At 34.2% G+C, this 20,172-nt stretch overlaps 1 protein-coding gene across 1 annotated transcript in view; it reads right to left on the bottom strand.

The window, feature by feature from the left end:
* EYS (eyes shut homolog) overlaps positions 1 to 20,172 on the bottom strand; it is a 700,331-nt gene that overhangs the window by 607,309 nt on the left and 72,850 nt on the right. Inside the window, exons 7-10 of the mRNA XM_050973021.1 lie at positions 17,391 to 17,495; positions 16,990 to 17,129; positions 10,037 to 10,203; positions 2,925 to 3,178 (exon numbers count right to left, since the gene is read on the bottom strand). Of these exons, the coding sequence (XP_050828978.1) occupies positions 2,925 to 3,178; positions 10,037 to 10,203; positions 16,990 to 17,129; positions 17,391 to 17,495 (666 nt within the window). The remainder of the gene's footprint in view (positions 1 to 2,924; positions 3,179 to 10,036; positions 10,204 to 16,989; positions 17,130 to 17,390; positions 17,496 to 20,172) is intronic.

Genomic DNA, 20,172 nt, shown 5'->3' with positions numbered 1-20,172 from the left:
CTCATCCAGCCTATACTTCATCAGCTTTTTCATGAGGTTCTTGTGAAAGATCATGCAGAAAACTTTGTTAATGTCAAGGCAGACAATACACATTGCTCACCCCTCATCTACAACCTAGTCATTTCACTTTGGAATTTTATCAAGTTGGTCAAGTATGACTAACCCTTTTTGAAACCGTGCTAATTAATTCAGACAATTTTCTTGTTGTTCATGATTTCCAGGATTAACTGCTCCATTACCTTAATAAGGATCAAGGCAACAGTGAGCTGCTTGAAGTTTTCCAGGACTTCATTTTTGTCCTTCTTGAAAAATGACATTTGCTTTCCTCCATTCTTTGAGTGCTTCTGCTAATCGATATGATCTATGAATATTAAATGACAGTGACTTTGCCATGACATCTGCCAGCTCTCACAGAATTACATTTCCAAAGAGAGGCAACAAAACTGGTGAGGCATCTGGAGCACAAGTCATATGAGGTGAAACTGAGGGAGATGGGTTTGTTGAGCTGGAGAAAAGAAGAATGAGGGGGAATCATATTACCCTCTTCAGCTACCTAAGAGGAGGTTGTAGCAAGGCGAGCATCACCCTCTTTTACCAAGTTACAAGTGGCAGAATGAGAGAAAATTGCTTCAAGTTGTGCCAGGGGAGGTTTAGAAGGGGTATGAGGAAAAATAGTCTTCACAAAAAGGGTGGTCATGTATTGGAAGAGGTTGCCCAATGAAGAGGTGAAATTGCCACACCTGGAACTGTTCATAAGGTGTGTGGATGGGGCACATGGGGATATGGTTGAGCAGTGAACATGGTGGTGCTATATTAACACTTGAACAGAGTGGTTTTTCCAAATAATGACTATAAAATTCTATGATGCTATGAATTGTGGGTGCATCCCAACAGGGGCCATGGACATACACATATCCAGCTTGCCCAAGTATTTCCTGACAACTGTCTCACCCATCAAGGGTGTGTCTTACTTGCTTCAGACCTTTTCTCTGGTCTCCAGGATGGTGGATTTTTGAAGGACAATTTTTCCAGTACAGACTGAGACAAAGGCAGTATTTACTGGCCTCAAACTTTTCCATGTCCGGTCTCATTAAGAATGGGACAACATTTTCCTTTCTCTTCCCTTTGTTACCTACATATTCACAGAAACCCTCTTTGATGTCTTCCACATTTCTTGTCATATTCAACTTGATCTTTAACCTTCCTAAACTTTTTGCTGCATGCTCAGATGGTGTCTCTCTGTTTCCTGCCAGATTACCTGTCCTTGCTTCCACCCTCTGTCAGTATACAAATTTTTATTTTTTTTTTTAATTGAATTTGACCAGGAGTTCCTTGATCATCCATACAGGCCTCCTGGTATTTTTTGTCCATTCTTTGAGACAAATAGCTCTTGAGCTTAGTGATAGATTTTTTTTAGGCCCTTCCCTTGAGGGTTTTATCCCATGGGACTCTTCCAAACAGATCTTATACTCCATAGTATTGTCCCTGTAGAAGATATCAGAGTGGTTGAAGTTCCCCATGATGTCCAGTAAAGTACAAAATAAGGCTTGAAGTTTAAGCAGAGAGATGGAAATACATTGTGTTAGATTTTGTACATATTTTCCAAATACTGTGTTCTTCACTTCTATTCAGACATACAGTTCTGATATCAAAATGGAATTTAAGTCTCTTCAGGACAATTCTCAATTCTATTACACATTTATTAATAAATGAGCATGAACAGGAAGTAACATCTTTCATTAAATGTGCAAGCAAATTATCAAGAGATTATATAATCAACTAAAATTGAGGACAACAAATCTGCAAGTGTGTATCACATACATAAATGTGTAAATAAATATATGTAAATGAAATACATAAATTATTGTAAACATATTTAAAGTTAAAAACATTATTTAAACATTAGAAGTATGTGTAGCTACCCAGAATAAAATATAATTAAAATGTAATTGATATATGAGTATAATGATTTTTTTCATATAATGAAAAAATAGTGTTGAAATTAATTTTACTTAGTATTGCAATGATTTAACTGGGACTTAAAAATCTAGTACTACACACACTCTTTGGGCTAGGGCAAAAGCCCTCAGCAACTTGGAAGAAGAAGCTGTAAGTTAATGTTCAGTTAGTACAAATGACACCGTGCTATTTATTTTTGCCTTTGTTAGTGATACCACAGATTGTAAATAGAGAGGCATTTGGAGCATTAATTGCCTGTTCTTGATGATATAGACTAAAGGCTGGAAATGCAACTCTTTGGTATTACTGTATTCAAAATTATTTTCCGTCTCCCACATGTAGTCTGAATATTACTATTATTCATGCAAAAGAGAAATTAGTACCAAAAGAAATCAGAACATCAGGTTCTGTAGAATTTATCTAATACAATGCAAAAATCTACAGCCCATCTCTTCCTAGAAAAGATGTTTAGGACAGACAGATGCCCTATCTCCCTCCACTGTATAGAAGGGAAATCTGAACAACTCACTCAAATATATCTGATTATATGCTACACATGCAAAGAGATGGTACTGCTGATCTCATTCTTCTCAAGCTCACATTTTCATGTTCTGTACCAAAATATTTGTTATCAGCCTGTGTATGACTTGAGCCATAACATATAAGACTGCATAACTGTGAAATTAAAATGATGCAATTAAAATTGTATTTTGGAACGACATTGATTTTTTTTCCCATCAGAATCAAAGCTAATACTCAGAATTGTACATTTAGTGGAGGGAAGGTCAGCTGGGGAGCTGTTAGGAGGGACAACATAAGAATTTCAATGTCAATTAAGTTAAAACTCCACACAAATGTATGCATATTTATATATAATTGTAATTAAACAGTCACATAAATATTGCTTACTTAGAGTGGGACAAACACATCTATAGTACAAGGCATTTCAAAAGGACAAAACTTACCTGTGAACCCAGCAGTACAATGACAAGAAAAGTGGCCACTTAAATCCATACAAGTAGCTCCATTTTTGCAAGGTGAACTTGAGCATTCATTAACTTCAACTTCACAGAAGGGTCCTTCATATCCAGGCACACAGTAACAGCTGTAATTATGCAAGTGGTCCTGGCAGAATCCATATTGAGAGCACTGGTTTCCAATGCAGTTGTCTATATCAAGTTCACAAAATGTGCCAGTGTAACCAAGGGGACATATGCACCTGTTATTGAAATGAGAGGAGAGGAGAGGGAAAAAAATCCAACTAAATCACTAGCCTGGAATATATAGGTCAATTATCACTAAAAATTGTGATTCATTTATGGGTAATGTAAAGGCAGAGTATTGTAAACAATAAAATACTCTGCCTTTACCCACAAATGAATCACAATTATTTTTCAATCTTCTTTCCTTACCTTTAATTAGTCACTAAGTAACTTCATTTCACATGCACTGCTAGTAATAATTAAAAATCTTAGCCATTTACATTGGAAAAACTAAGAGCTATATTCATATTAAGCTTCAGATGAAATCATTGAAAGACAAAACTCTTATAAGTATTTTGCATTTTAATGGCTTTTTTCTGAAAAAAAGTTTAGCTGCTACAGTATCTCTAGGAATAAACAATACTACAACCTGTTTGGATATAAAATCAGTACAAAAGCGCTTTATTGTTGGCAACAAAAGCTACAATTTCTGTCTAACCAAAGAAAAAGTATCTATAGAATACTACAGATATTTTTCAGTATATTTCATAGAAATAGTTCAGAGTATTTTCATCCAAAATTAAGACAGACATGTAAACCCTGTAAGGCTGGAGATGACTTTTTCATGGTTACCCTTTCTACTTTTTTGTTTTCTTTTGCTGTATGAATGAAAACAAATCTGGATTATCTCATAGCTGACCCACATCTCATAAAATTAGAAAATTCCTTGTACTTGGCAATATATTCTTTAATTGATCCTCTCCTTGTCATGTTCAGAGGTGTCCTCACACGTGAGGTAATTTTACTATAATACATATTCTTGACCCACAGAGATGCTATCCAGAAGATGGAAAGAACTAACAAGTTAAAGAAGCCTTGATTATAGAAATTTTCTCTACTGAGCCATCTGGCAGAAAGAGTATTTTTCCCTTGATTTTTAACATAGGTGAATGCTCATGTGGCTCTTTGCTTCTGTCCTTGTTTACAGTGCCTGCATTTTCTATGGCAGACATATGGAAACTAAATCAGGAGCTGTGTGACTTTGAGTACAGCTAATGGACACCAACTGCTAATGGGCTTTTAGTCCATGGACCAAAATAGAGCTTGCTTGAAGTAAGAAGTGAAGTACTTTCACACCTCCATATCTCATTCAGTGTGGTTGTGAGCCCTTCAGCACTACCATTTTTGCTCTACACATCCATTGCTACTGCAGTAATGACTCAAGTATATATAGCTGTTGTATTCTCTCTTCCAGCCTCAGTCACTTCTTAGTAAATGAGAAATCTCTACCTTCTCTTGAGAGCCTCAGCCAATTCTGTTTCTCATTTTTAAGGGAATGGAGTACACAAAAATATCAGACATACTTTACTGTGCTGATTTTGGAAGGTGTAGAGTTAATCTTCACAGTGGCTAGTACTCATCCTCTCGGTTTTAATACACTGTTTTGGATTTATGCTGGAAACAGAGTTGCAAACATAGAGATGTTTTTGTTACTGCTGAGCAGGGCTTACACAGGGCTTACAAAGCCTTTTCTGCGTTTTGCACTGCCAAATTGGCGAGGAAGCTGGGGCTGCATGAGAGGTTGGGAGGAGACACAGCCAGGACAGGTGACCCAAACTGACCTAAGGGATATTCCAGACCATGGGACATCATGCTCAGTATATCAAGTGCAGGGAAGGAGGAAAAATGAGGGACATTTTGACTCATGGCATTTGTCTTCTGAAGTAGCTGTTATGTGTGATGGGGCCCTGCTCTCCTAGAGATGGCTGAACACCTGCCTGCCCATGGGAAGCAGTGAATTCATTCCTTGTTTTGCTTTGCTTGTGTGCATGGCTTTTGCATTTCCAATTAAACTGTCTTTATCTCAACCCATGAGTTTTCTAACTTTTACACTTCCAATTCTCTTCTCCATCCTGCTGGTGCAGGAGTGAGTGAGTGACTGCATTGGGCTTGGCTGCAGGTGGTGTTAGACAATTACATTTATAGCTAAATATAAATTTTGACTTGCATAAAATTTCATTATGCATAAACACTAAAAGCAGGTGTGCTTTTAGCTACCTTTAGTTGCACATTTTCTGAATCTATCTAGAATAATATGGTAAACAACCACTCATATTAACTTTTGTGGTGTAGTTAATCAATTTATTTCCTTTCTTTTTTACAGTAAAAATTAGTGTGTGCACTGTAAAAATGTAACTATTTAATCATTCTTTGAATATGTGGCTAATATCATTAGCATTGAATAGAAAATTTATTTTAGAGCTCTCCTCAACAAAAACACAAGGATGAAGCATTTTCTGTCCTTTCCTGATTCTTACTAGTTGTATAGCTTATCTTCAGAGACCACAGAAGAGCTACACAGAAACAGATGTGATGTAGAATCTTCTAGTTTAGGTTTCATACTTCTGATTCCATACTACAAGCAATGATGTAATAAATACCTTATTTTTCAGTGCTTTGGTGTTTGAAGAAATCAAAACCAGCTAAGAATGAAATGCATTTTGTTTTTCCTGGTGAAATTATACCTGGATGTCTTTTAATTGAGTATGGGTCATCTCCTATACCAGTGTACTTAAGTGCTGTACTATTATTATCATTATTATTGTTAATATTATTATTATTACAAAAATTATTATTATTAATAATAATAATTTTTACTTTTATTATAATTCAGTTTATTTTTATTATCTTCAGTAGTACTAAAATACTGAGCATGATATCAGAAGCTTTGAGGCATGGATTGATTTTCAGTCTTCTTTGCTTTGAAGCATAAATGTTTCTCTACAATAAAAAAGAAATAAAATTGTATACAGACACATACAATTCCAGAATTTCTATTTGCAAGTATATTTCTAGCTCAGGGGACTTATATTTTGTCCTTATCAGAGGGATGACCTGGCTGTGCACTGGCATCTCAGTGGAGGGGCTCAGTCTCTCCATGGCCTGTCTGGGTGTCACTCCCTGTGCTGGAGCCAGTAACTCCTCCCTCTCCTGCTCCATCTTCAGCTCTGGGATGGCCTGTTCAGTATTAATTATCCCTTTTTGCCATTGAAAAGTGAAGTGTATGCACATAAGTGGTCGAAAAGGTTATTTAGTTTCACTTTGACATTTAATATGCATCTCTATTCTCTATGGAAAAGCTGCTGTATAACTTATTACAGAAGTATTCCCTAAGAAATTGTGACATATATCCACCCACCTTCTGGAGTTGTAGAAATGAGGAAACGTATTTCTCCTCTTTCTCTAATGGAAGAAGCCTATTATTGCTGCAGAAAACTGTGTATATCACATTACTAACTTTATATGGCACTGTCAACTAGGTCCTGCAGTCAAATTGCATATATGGTATAGGATAAATCAACTTGTAGAAAGAAAATTAGATACAAAAAATATTCTAATCAAACAGCTCAATTTACCCAGCTGGAAGAAAATGGAAAACGTCAAGGATGAATAAAATAATAGAAACTTTGAATTTTGTGATACTCAAAAATTATCTAAATTATGTTTACTTTTCTCAATCTTGCTGGCATCATGCAAAGAAGTATTTCATATTCTAAAGCCTTTTAAACAACAATTCATCCCTTTACTCTTTTGTGCTGAGATTAGTTAATTATTTAATTGTGTGCACTGAAATTTGAATACTGAATACTGAAGAATGTGTTGGCAATTCAAGTTTTACCATACACCAAACTTAATTTCCTAATGAGACATTTTCCTGCATGGAAAATAATGAAATGCTGATGTCAGAGGTATAGCTATTAAATATAATACATTTTATAAATATATTAGTTCATCATGACTTTTTAAACAGTGGTAAATCCTGCAATTTTCAACATTCAAGCTTGCTGGGCTTTTCTGGGGTTGTGATAAATGTAGGATTTCATCTGAACACACTGGACTGAAGAAATGGGAAACATGACAGGTAATGGAAACTATACCGAGTTTTAAATTGTGTCTTTTCACTCTGTTGTTCCTTTCCACTGAATAGACAATAGTAAAGTACCCACTGTTATTGTCTTATTTCAGTTAGGATCTTGGTTGTCCAAAATGTTATGTTAAAAAGAAAAAAATTTACAAGCATGAAGAAATCAGAGTAATAAATTTCCCCTTGGGTTTCAAAACAGGAGGTTATACTCCTCAAAGATCTCTTTCATTTAAATTATTCATTAAATGCTTCTCATTGAGGCATATTAAATCAGTTCTCTCTCTTCTCCTACACAGGACATAATCAAACAATGCAGGTTCCTTAGAAGAGAAAAATCATTGTTATTTTCTTTTTAATCTAGAAACATTTTCTATTTACTGAGGTAATGAATCTTATCTGTCATTTTTTCTCTCACGTATATGTAACCAAAGGTCAAGAGATTCTTTTGGCATGTGGATGCAATTACTCTATTGTATGGTATCTGCCACATTCATATTGACAGCTACACCATCAACCCAGTGGCAAGAGCAGCAATTCTTTGAAGTTATCATTTTAAACACATGCTGATTGACTTACTCCATGATATCGCAAACAGCACAGACTCAGCTGGCAGTGCAACAATTAATTTGAATTAATTACAGGGTTTGTGTCACTGTGATTGGGGTCACTTTAGTTGTAAGAGAAGGCTCACTAAACCAAAGGAGTAAAATTCTTAAGACTTCTTATTGTAATTATGGGGATCTTAGTATACAACCTTGCTGAGAATTACACTGTATAAAAGTTTAAAACTCCCCCTCCTTCACTTAGAACAATTCCCCAATCTGAACTCAAAGGAGTGCATATACATAAATATACCTCTAGGTGACACTACAGTCTGGAACAGTTTTTCAAAATGGGAAGAGAAAAAGAACGTGCCATGGTAAGGAGACAAAAAGCTAAAAACTTTTCCTTCAGTTGACAGCTATTTTCTTATCTGGGAAAAAAAAAAAAAAGATGGATTGCAAAATGAGATCTGACAGGAGGGGGATGTTCTTGAATCAAATTTGGGTATTTTCTATGATTTCCTAGTGTTAGCATTACTATATCAAGCTACCATTAGAAAAATACATTATGACAAAATTTTAATAATTTAAAATTTAAGATTTCTTAACTAGGAGAAAGGTCTAGAGTTTTATGGTAATTTTATGTAAATAAAATCTAATAAATATAAAATTTTGGCATATCTTTATCTTCTGCACTCAGTTAGAGAGATTTTGAATGGCTGTAATAGTTTTAGAAAATGGATCTCTGTAGAGTTCTTAATGACACTTAAACATTTGATTCTCCATATATTCTACTGACAATTCTCTTATGTCTTCTGAAACTATTTTGCATCAAATACAGCTCTTGGTAAATCCTTTGATAAAAAATTATGCCCATTTTGGGACAGAAATGCAATTACAAGTCTTTAGAAAATGTGCGTGCACTTATGTTCGCATTTCCTCTTGTATTCTTTTGTTTTTAATCATGTAATGGAAAGGGGAAATTGTTTTTGTTTCACTTGCTAACAATAGCTTGGAAACCATCATTATTTTTAGGGCAAGCATAATTTAGGTATTTTAAAAAATGCTTCACTGTCATTGAGAAACAACCATGCTCTCCCAACAGAGCAGATATTATAGAGTAAACATGATACACTTTGTCTTGACAAACTAACCAGTTGTGTTCTTTTGAGGTCCAGTTCTCTACTAACAAAACTGACCATCTGAGATTCAGATCTTAATGGTGTATTTTCCTTCTCCTCAGATAAACAGACTGATTTGTCAATTTAATTTGTCTTTCAATAACTGAAAAAGTAAGAATTAAGTGCTTTCTCTCCGTAAATTGAATCTGGATTAGCAAGTTAAAATCAAAAGTTCTTTATTAGCAGATATCTTCAGAACTACTAATTTCTCAGTAAATGCTAGTGGATTTTGTAAAGTAAACATAGCTTTGTACTTCTATCAGAATTATTTTCCTGATAAGGAAAGGAAAGCCACAGATTTAACAGTTAAATAAGGTGCCAAAATATGGTCCAGTAATTTGATACAAGAGTTGATTGCAAAGTGGAAAAAAGAAAGGATGTTTACTTTGTAAGGATTCTTTGACAAAAACTCCTTTAACTCTGATATACTGAGAATCAATCACTTTTCGCTATTTTTGTGCCTATTTGGTGATTTCAAGTATTTTCACAGAAGATACTTGGAAAACAGAAGTGAAATTGAAGACACCTTTAATTGCTTCTATTTTTATTTTGTGTACAATTGCAATCTTTTCTAAGTAGAAACATTAAAGCATACTAATCACAGTGCTTCTAAGTAGGGCATGGCACAGCACAGAATAATGTCTTTCAAAATACGTTCACAGATATTATGGAGAAGCTTTATTTATTCTGGATTTTGTAGAGGAAAAATAATAATTCAAGTCTGATAAGAACAGCTGAATTCTGTTTATTGAAGAAAACTTTTCCCATTCGTTTTTTCACCATATTTTATAAAATCTTTTTAAAATATCTACAGCATGTTACAGCTCACTAAGGAGAACACATAGTTTATGTTTCTTTTAATAACTGAAATGATAATAAATTATCATTCAAACTTTTATAGGACACTTTATGACAGAGTCCAGGCTCAAAAACTGTTTGCCATTTAAAAAAAATGATTATTTGTTTATGTGAGATTCTGCATAGTTGGTTCAACTTCTTAAACCAGCAAAGAGGAATATTTGTGATTCCTTCCTGCAACACTTCAGAATACACAGTTTTACCAAATGCACATCCTTTATGAAAATTTGTATTCCGTGTCATTTTTTGACATGAAAATTATATTACTGCACTAACAACGCCCTTTGTAATTCTTTCCAAAAGTCAAAATATCTTCATATGGCATAAAACATTTTATGAAGGCTTGCACAGACAGCAACACATTAGTACCTGTATTTGCTAATTCCATCTTCACATGTGGCTCCATGTTGGCACTGGTTTGTCTCACAGTCATTAATATTCTCAAGGCATGTGTTTCCAGTCCATCCAAGAGCACAGACACAGTGAGATCTCTGATTTTCTTCATCATAGAAGCAACTACCTCCATTTGCACACACCTGAAGATAAGAATTACAAATACACTGTGTTAGGTTTGCATGGTCAAGTTCTGATAGTAGAGGGAGTGCTATAGAGCTGTTTTCTCTGAGAAACTGCCAGAAGCTGCTCCCATGCCTAACAGATGCCAGCCAGCTCCAGGATGGACACACTACTGGCCAAGGTCAAGCCCATCAGTGACAGTGGTAGAGCCTAGGGGCAACAGAGTTAGGAAGAAGGAAAACACTTATTTCACAGAAGTTCAGCCAGAGAAGAGCAGAGAGAGAACATGTGAGAGGAGCAGCTCTCCAGACTCCAAGGGCAGTGCAGAGGGAGGGGCAGGAGGTGCTCCAGGTGCCAGAGCTGAGATCCCCTGCAGCCCCTGGTGCAGCCCATGGTGAGGCAGCTGTGCCCCTGCAGCCCTTGGAGATCCATGGGGGATGCAGAGACCCACCTGCAGCCCTGGGAGAAGATCCACACCAGAGCAGGTGGATGCCCAAAAGAAGGTTGTGACCCTATGGGAGACCTGAGAAACCCACGCTGTAACAGATCAGGAAGAACTGTGGCCCTTGTGAAGGGCTCACACTGGGAAAGTTTGTGGAGGACTGTCTCCCATGGGAAGGACCCTACTATGGAAGGAGAAGAACTCCTCTCCCTGAGGAGGAAACAGTGGCAAAACCGACATGTGATGAACTGACCATAACTCCCATTCCTCATATCCCTGCACCACTGTAGGGAAGAGGAGGTAGAAAATTGAGAACAAAATTAAACCCAGGAAGGAGAAAAGAAGGGGGGAGGTTCTTTTAAGATTTGTTTTACTTCTAATTATCCTGCTCTGATTTTGTTAGTAATAAATTCAACTAATTTCCGTAAGTGAAATCTCCTTTGCATGATAATCATTAAGTGACATCTCCCTGCCCTTATCTCAACTTATAATCAATTTTCTCTCCCCTGTCCAGTTGCAGAGGGCACTGATGGAGTGGCTTTGATGGGCACCTGGCATGTAGCCTGGGTCAACCCACCACATACATAAAGAGATTTTTCTTTACATATTGGACTTTTTCCCAAAGTTTAATGGAATAAGCCATTGGTCATAAATATGGTTATTTAATCTTTTTATGTTGTAGTATAAAAAAGATACATCTCCAAGAACCTAGAAAAAAGAGTGTTATTAAATCGATATATCAATTTATTGTTTAGTTGGTAAAATGCATTTATGTTTTAATTTAACAGTACCATTTTTACAACTGCCCTTAAAATGTGCTTGTTTTAGGAGGGACAATAGTGACCTAGACTATTATTTTTTCATTGAAAGAGTAGAGAAATTGTTCCTATGTTGTATAATTTAGCTAAATATGTGTCTATCAGGAAAAGACTGATTTTTTTTCATTTTAATTATAATGCTGATTCAATCTATCCTTGAATGTTTATAAATTACATCTATGCCGTGGGAAAATCAGAAGCTGCTTCATTTTCAATTTGCAGAAAGACTGATAAATTTTTAGACTGGAATAGCTTTTTTCATTTTTGCTTTTAATTCCTAATATTACTTACTAAATCACTATTTCCTGTATTCTTCAAAAATTACAGAAAATTATGAGTCTGAATTAATGCTCCTTTCCTCATTTTACTTTTTAGGTTCCATTTTCATTTCTATGAAAATTTTGCTGAATGAAGACAGATAACTACATATTCATTTCAAAGCAATTAAGACCCCTCCTTCTAATCAATTGGTTTTTAAAGAAAATGGTGTCTAGAAGATGACTTAATGCACTAGTACTTCAGTTTGATTGAGTCTGAATCTCTTTAAAATGTCATAAAGATTTGTAATAATAACAGTCCTTGGCAGAAATATTTTAATATTCATTTGTCTTTGATTAAGTTTTAAATTGACCTTAAAATGAAGAGATTTTTGTTATGCTCCCTGTACTGAATTTTGGACTTACATTGGGATACTTGTTCATTATAACAACATATTTAAGGAAAATGCAGTTCAACATAAATGCAAAAAAAAAAAAAACCCTTCTGTGGTATGGGAATTGTTGTTTTGTTTTGTTGTTTTTTAAATGTGTTTTCTTACTTTTCTATTTATGTTTTTGCTGGATTTTATCCAGATGCATACTATTTTCTCAAAGCTCAAATAAGTCAAATTAGCTCATACTCAAGAAAACCATCCAGAAAACCTTATGCCATTAAGACAAATATTTCAATATTGCCACATTATGCGTAATTTATTCTTATGTCATTTAGATACTTTGTACTGTGAAGAAAGGTGCTATCTTTTAAGATGTTAGCACAATCTAAAGATTTAAATTGAAATGAAAGTCATGGAATTTATTTAAAAACAAATCTTATGTTTCAACAGACCATAAACAGGTCTATTCTTGTCAGTCTGACCACCATACTTCTCTCTTCAGCAAGTACTCGAACACTTTGCCTTTTTATGCAGTCGTGATAAAATGTAAGAATCACTTTCTTCCAAAATCAACCAGTAGACTTTATTTCAGCTAGGAAATGTAATTGGACCTTAGAGGATTTTATTCTTCTCCTATCTTTCCTTTGCAGGAATTGAGGGATATAACTATATGTCTGTTTCTTCTCCAAGTATCACGTGCTGTCAAATGCTCAAGATAAGGCAGCAGTCATTATTTCCAATGTCTCTTTCATCTTACATTTCATGGAATTCTCTTCAGATTGAATGAAACTGCATTTTACATAGCCAAAAAACCACACATATATGTGTATTTTCCCCCAAGCATACCATTTTACTATAGTCTTTTATACTATTTTATTATTAGTTATTGGTTTTTATTATTGCAAAGTCAATTGTCCCCGAGTATTCAAATTTTTCCAGATGTGCAATTTCATTTAATCTGACCTATAGTCTTTCCTGGACTGGTGGTACACTAAGCAAGTAGATAAAATGTTTGTCTTAAAAATATTGAAAACAGAATCTGCCTTACTTTTACAGATGAGGAAACAATAAAATTGCATATAAGGACCAGAACATGGTATTGGCAGCTCCTCTAAACACTAAATATATACTGAGCATATTAGATATTTCCACTGAAAAAGTGGGAACTATGGTCTTGGCTGCAAGTGCAACATGGGATCATGGCTCATAAAAAGAGAACATTTTCAAGTAAAATATGCAAAAGGAGTTCCTTAAATTTCAGTATGATAAAGCTGTGGATAGACACTGAGAGGAACTTCCACATGTGGCTTAATTCCTAAGTCATATGGAAATTATTTTTGACAAACCAAGTTGATGTCTGCTAAGGAGGTCTGTTTACATCTTTAAACTTAAAAGAAAATGAAAAAAAAAAGTAAAGTAGTTTTTAATTCCTATTCCTAATTTCCTTTAAAAAAAACAATAACTATTGGTCAACATCTTGCAGTTCCCATAGTTTATGGTTGCACTTTAGAATTTTTCATTGTAAGAACTGAAGAAAACAATGATTTTTTAAGATTGCTGACAGAATCTTGAAAAATAGGTGTTTTTAGGGAAGCAATAAAATTCTTAACTAAGATGGAGTTGTACCCACTAAAAGTAATCACACATAGAATCATAGAATTGAGGCTGAAAAAGATGTTCAGGATCATTGAATCTGACCCTTGATCAAGCACCACCATGTCAGCTCAAGTGTAACATTAAGTCTCACATCCACTTGTTTCTTAAGCACCTCCAGGGACAGTGAATCCACCACCTCCCTGGGCAGAGGGAGGTGGTGGAGCCCAAAGTTTAACAGCCCTTTCTGTGGAGAAATTCTTCTTGGTAACCAACCTTAACTTCCTCTGGCACAGCTTGAGGCTGTGTCCTGTTGTCCTGTCACTGGTTGCTTGGGAGAAGAGGCCGACCCCTTACAGGGATACAATATAAGAAAAAAAAGGTAATATAGAAAATAATCTTACCCCTAAGGAGTTGCATCTGAGCCAATTATTAGGGATTAGGAACAGGCCTGACTTTAACAGGCAACAGCTGTAGCCAATAAGAAGAGTGTTGTAAAAGAGGGGATTGGTTCATCTAGGGGGAACTGGAGTCAGTTGGCTACTGTGAGAAGAAGGAAGAGTCAATGCTTAGAGGAGTTGCCTATGAAAAGCATCAAAGAGGTACAAAACTCTTGTAATATGGAACCTTTGCAATACAATAACAGCAGCCCCCCACGTGGCTACAACCTCCTTCCATGAAGTTGTAAAGAGTGAGAAGGTTTTCCCTGAGACTCTGCAGCCTAAACAGCTTCAGCTGCCCCACATAAGATTTACTTTTCAGACCCTTCACCAGCTCTGTTGCCTTTTTCTGGACACCCTCTGACAACTCAATATCTTTCTTGAAGTGAGGGGCCCAGAACATCTTAGAAGGCCTCCTCATTTGTGACTATTTGGGTTACAGGTAGACTTAACTGTGTATGTAAACTATTCAGGGATGCGGTGCCTCTTTCACTGGAGGTTTTCAAAATGTGCTTTATAATCTAACCAAGGCTTTCTTTTCCATGCAGTATTAGACTAGATGATCTTATGAGATCCCTTCCAACCTGTGATGTTTTATGGTTCTGTGATTCTGTTACTTAGGCCTACCATATTGCACTACAATTATTTGTTATTATGAGTGATCTCATCAATTTTCTATGAGCTCCCGTTAATAAAAATATTAAAACTTTTAGTATACTTTGAATACTCAAATTGAAAAATGAGATATTTTCTTTATTCCTTTCATGTCTACCTGAGTAGAATACAGGAAAAAAGGCATTGTAACACAAAGTAGTTAAATTTGGTCCCGTTGGAAGTCACTAATTTAAAGATGACAAAAATTTGATTTATTTAGAGTTCTTTTATAATTCTTGGTCCAGAGCAAGCAAGCATTATCTTAATTACAAAGTTAAGATTAGATTTTAAACTTTGAAGGAAGATATCCCCTCTTAATCTGTTCACCTCAATTTTTTTTTTTATTACTTCTTTGAAAAAAAAGAAAGAAAACTGTAGTGTACTTCTTGTTGGGCTGGGAAAGAAAAAAACAAACCCTAATGCATTAATGTAATTATATATTTATACAGAGATAGAAGAGCCCAAATTAATTACATCTTTTTTTGTTCAATAAGAAAATATTACAAATAGTAGCATTCTTTTTAATCTATTTTGCTGAGGACACAGAGGTAAAGCAGTTCAGCATAACAGATACCATTAAAAATGTAAATAAATGAAAGGATTCAAAAATGTATACGTATTTTCTATCCACAACAAATGAATTAGGAATTAAATGCTAAATAATGAAATTTATTGACTAATACTAATCTTTATTTTGAAATTTTTCTTACAGTATTTCAGAAATGTACTAAAATATTTGTTTGAATAATACAGCCTTTTGTTTTTCCCAAGAGGGAAATTATAATCATTTTAATGATCTGTAAGCTAAGAAAATAGGAAAAATTCAGGTATATAAATCCATTATTTTATTTCCTATTCTTTTTCCCATTAGAAAATTTACTAATTATTCACATTATGCCCAAATCAAGCATCTCATACTATGAGTGTATATTGATACATATATATGTATAATTACTTTTCTTCCCATATGACATTTATACTGGTATTTGAAAACTTTGTATGAATAAATTAATATGTCTGAGGGATTTTTAGTGACTATTACAGTAAAATGTTTTACTAGCTCCTGTCAGCATCCTTGGCACACCATCACTTCCCATGCTAACTAGCCATAATGATGATTGCACCATTATGATGTTATGCCATGTACTTGCCAATAAATTTGCACTCAGTATGACATTTTAAATCATAAAAATGTTAAAATTTACCAGATGCTGAACAATTTAAGGATAAACCTTTGGTCCAGTGCATTTTTCAGTGCTATATTTCATGTTCACTGATAAGTGTCTACTCATGACTTCAAGGTGACATAAATATTGATTGTTCTTTGTAAATATGTTGCCTACCATGCATAGTATATTTTTATGGTTAATATATTTCAATATAAAGAATCAATAAAGCCTGTAAAACACTCATTATCATCCTTGTGTACTTGTTTTGTAGATTATATAGCATTATGTACAGAGCTTTTAAAATACCTATCAAAATAAAAAAGTGCAACAGTATTTTGGTTTAACCCATACAAAAATCTCATAGTCCACCCTGATATGAATGAATTCTGACCAAATGTAATTCAAAAGGCCATAAATGATTGTGAGAAGGATACAACAAATACATATCTTCTACAAAACTTTGAAAGTGCAAAAGTAGTTGTCATTCCCATATGTTGTGAGCATTGCAGAGTAACTTGCAAGGCAAATATAAATTTTTTTTCTAGCTGCATTTTCATCTCCCATTGAAGTGTAATTAGCCTGGCCTTTTTGTTGTTGAATATAGTTTATTTTTGTTTGTAATGGAAATGAAACTTCTATAATTATTTCTGTGCATTGCTGTACTATCAGCCTTCTATCTGGTAACGTTTAAACATATCAAAATTTGCAAAGAGATTTTGCCTAAAGTTCTTCAAGTTTGAGAATACAGCAGCAGCAAGTAGGAGACAGAAGGAGACATCAGTGACAAAACCTTTAAAGAACAAGAAAGGCAGAGCTCAGACATTACATGGATTGTTGGATAGTGACCAGACTAGTCAGATCATGCACTTTTGCATGCATATGTTCCACAGGAAAAAGGAAAATTAGCATGAGAATATATCAAAATGAGTACTACATTTAGGAAACCCATGCAAAATGAGACTTCATCAGCTCACTGCTATTAAAATAAGTTGTTTGATTTCCCAAAAAATGCTGGGGGAATATACAGCTTTATCCTACCTTTGTGTTTCCAATACATGGTGATAAACATGTGTAATTAAATCCGTGAGATTTATCCACACACAGTGCTCCTGGGGCACAGCTTATATTGTTGAATAAGCAGGCATCAATATCGAGTTCACATCTTTCACCTTCAAAACCTGCACAACAAAGAGAATGTTTAATCACAGTTCATTCAGAATATTGACATTATGTCTGTTCAGGGTGTTAGCAGTTAACACCACTCTAGTAGAGTTATTTGGCAGTTTTATTTTGTGAACAAGGAGAAAAAGTGCTTTTCTTCATAAAAATGCTCACTGCACTTGTTGACATACAGTGCTATTTTTATGTCACTATTTCTTAACATAAATATTTGGATGAAGTTTTATTTGTTTTGTTTTAAAAAATTACCAATGGCTCACCTATAGGGCAATTGCACTTAAAATGATCTTCATATCCAATACATGTTCCTCCATTTTCACATGAATTGGAACCACAGTTGTCAATTTGCACCTCACAGAATTCTCCTGAAATAGGAAAAAAAAAGTCCTAAAATGATTAGGAATTAATATCACGTTCTTAAGAAAACATAGTAACTTGAATTAGAAATATTGATAGGATAACTTTCTTTAAATAGGATCTCTGGAATATTGGTTAAAGATCTTGTGTACGTTTTCAGACTCTTTTTCACTCCACTAATACATATAAAAAATTAGATTTCAGTGTTTTAAAAAAATAGTGAAACCAAAAATACTTTTTCAGCAGTTGAAAAAATTTAGGATGTATCCAGAAAGGGATACAAAGCTGAAGAGGGGGGATTTTCCTGGAAATAATTAAATGAAACAGATGGAAAGGATATTGCCCTATTACATACGTATATCATTATATATTTCCTGATCTCTCTTTTGGCTAGGAAAAGGTTATTCCACATTTATCTGAGGTAACCTTTAGTGTGATTCACTATAAAACTTGCTCATTTAGCTGAAAACTGCTTTTAGCCCAACAGGAAGAAATAATTAAACTTTTAACTGGACAGTTCTAAAAAAATGTACTGAAGAGAAATGGATCTCATGGAATGTGATATGAATCAAAAAAGGGAGACCATCAGGTTTACCATTAGCCTTCAAAAATAACTAAATTTGAGAAAAACAAAGCACTTTCACTTTTTATTCTTTTCAGTACTGGAAACAATTTCATGAATTTTGTATATACATTCTTGATTTTTTTCTTTGTTAGTTGTTTCATTTTCCTTGATTTTTTTGTTTTTTAATTTGCTATTTTTACAGCCAGAATTTGGAATAGGGGGCAGAGGGGGAGGAGGGGGAGGCAGTTTCCAAATTTAGAAAATAAAAAGAATAGAGAAAAGAGAGAAAAATCTTTACTGCTGAGAAAAGTAGAAGAAGGTGCAGGAGTTCTGAGCTATTTTGAAAACTTCAGAAAATAAAATAAGTATAAATTACTGATTTTTTTACTACCAACTTGTTTGCAATCAGTGTTACTTTGCATTATAGCTTGAGCAGAAAACATAGAAGAGCTGTACAGGAGAAAAATGTTTGGAAGGAATATACAAGAAATGCAGACAATTTCTTAAATCAGATAATATGTCCTGTAAAATTTTGAATCACAAGTTAGTATTTTATTTGAAGTTCTTCATATATCAAAAAAAAAAAAGGAAATAAATATACTTCCAATAATGAAATTGTTTTAAAATTTTTAATCATCTGTCCTTTTGATCTAAAGCCAGAGACATCAGGAAAACACAAACTAATAGGATAAAATTTGGTAAGAATTGACTATGTCTCCCCAGTATTTTCTGCCAATTTCATTCACTTTTAGTATACTGGAATGGAGTTCCAAATTAAGACCTGAAGACTGCTTCTTATGGACTTCTGTAAATTCAAGCAGGAATATGCTGCGATTTTCTGGCCAAAAATCTCTATTTTGGGCCAACAAGTGCTAAACCACAAATGCAATCTCATGTTTTTACATAGAGGTTGACAGGCATCCTTTTAAGGATTTTTAACATTTATTCTGTCCTTTCAGTTCTCAGTTAAAAATCACACACATCTCTCAAATTTTTAACAGCCAAGATTGTATTTTACTCTAATTTATAATGCTTACTGAGTTAATTTTTTTTAATAACATGTATTAATAGAGAACATGGGAAAATAGAAAAATAAATATTTCTTGCTATTTATTATTATTATATGTAATATTCCATGAGAAACTATGGGTAACTTGACCTTCCATATACAAGACTCTCATTTGCTCTGTTCATATTGTCTCTAATGGTAACCCAAAGTATCTGCATTTCTTGGAAGATTTCATCATGATGAATATTTTTAGAAAGCCACTTTTCCTGTAATAGTGGCTGGCAAAAAGGCATGCTAACACATAAATAGAGATTTTCATTCCCAAAGCTACTGGGTGTGCTAAGAAAGTTGTAATCTTGTAAGAATTGTGGGGTTTCATTTGTTTTGTTTTTCTTAATGAGGTTTGGAAGGCAAAATCAGGAGAGAAAAAAAAAGCTGGGAAAAAAATTTCAACTCAATATGTATTTTGGATCAATTTTTTCATGTTTATTCATGAGGATGGGATTGTCTTGTCCAAGAAACCCTTATGAATAAATATTAGTGCAACCCAACACTCCTCAAGAATTATTTTGCTGTAAATCTGAAATTCTTATAGTGGCTGTATCCTTTAAGCAAATTTTATGACTTTTCCCTGCCACAATGAGGTCAAGAAAACCTAATAAATTCAAACTGTTACAGAATTTATTGGAATCTGAATACTGCTGAGAAATGCATAATTTATGGTATTAAAGTCTGATTAAGTGATAAATGGATATCAGGAGAGATCTCCACAGTAATCCACTTAGTTTTTAATGCCTAATTATCACTTCATAGTGAGTAAGGGCTGAGTAATTGAGAAATGCAGTACTTAGAGAACTCAAACAAGATTTTTGTGCACAATTAAGCATGTTATTCTTCTATCAGGAATAGGTTCAGCAGGCCCAAAGAAGAAAGGGGAAAATAAGGAAATTTTAAAACATTAGGAGGAGGGAAAAAAATTTGATTAAAGACTACTTATTAACTACTGTTGAACTATGTTTTTTTTGTAAATGATCTTACACATTATTTATCTAAGGATGTGTTCTTAAAAGTTAAATTGTTTAATTCTTTTCCTTAATTTTCCTTTACTACC

The sequence above is a fragment of the Serinus canaria genome, chromosome 3, assembly GCF_022539315.1.
Source record: "Serinus canaria isolate serCan28SL12 chromosome 3, serCan2020, whole genome shotgun sequence".
Taxonomy (NCBI): domain Eukaryota; kingdom Metazoa; phylum Chordata; class Aves; order Passeriformes; family Fringillidae; genus Serinus; species Serinus canaria.
The sequence above is the reverse complement of the archived record's forward strand: the minus strand, read 5'-3'. Positions and strand labels throughout refer to the sequence as shown.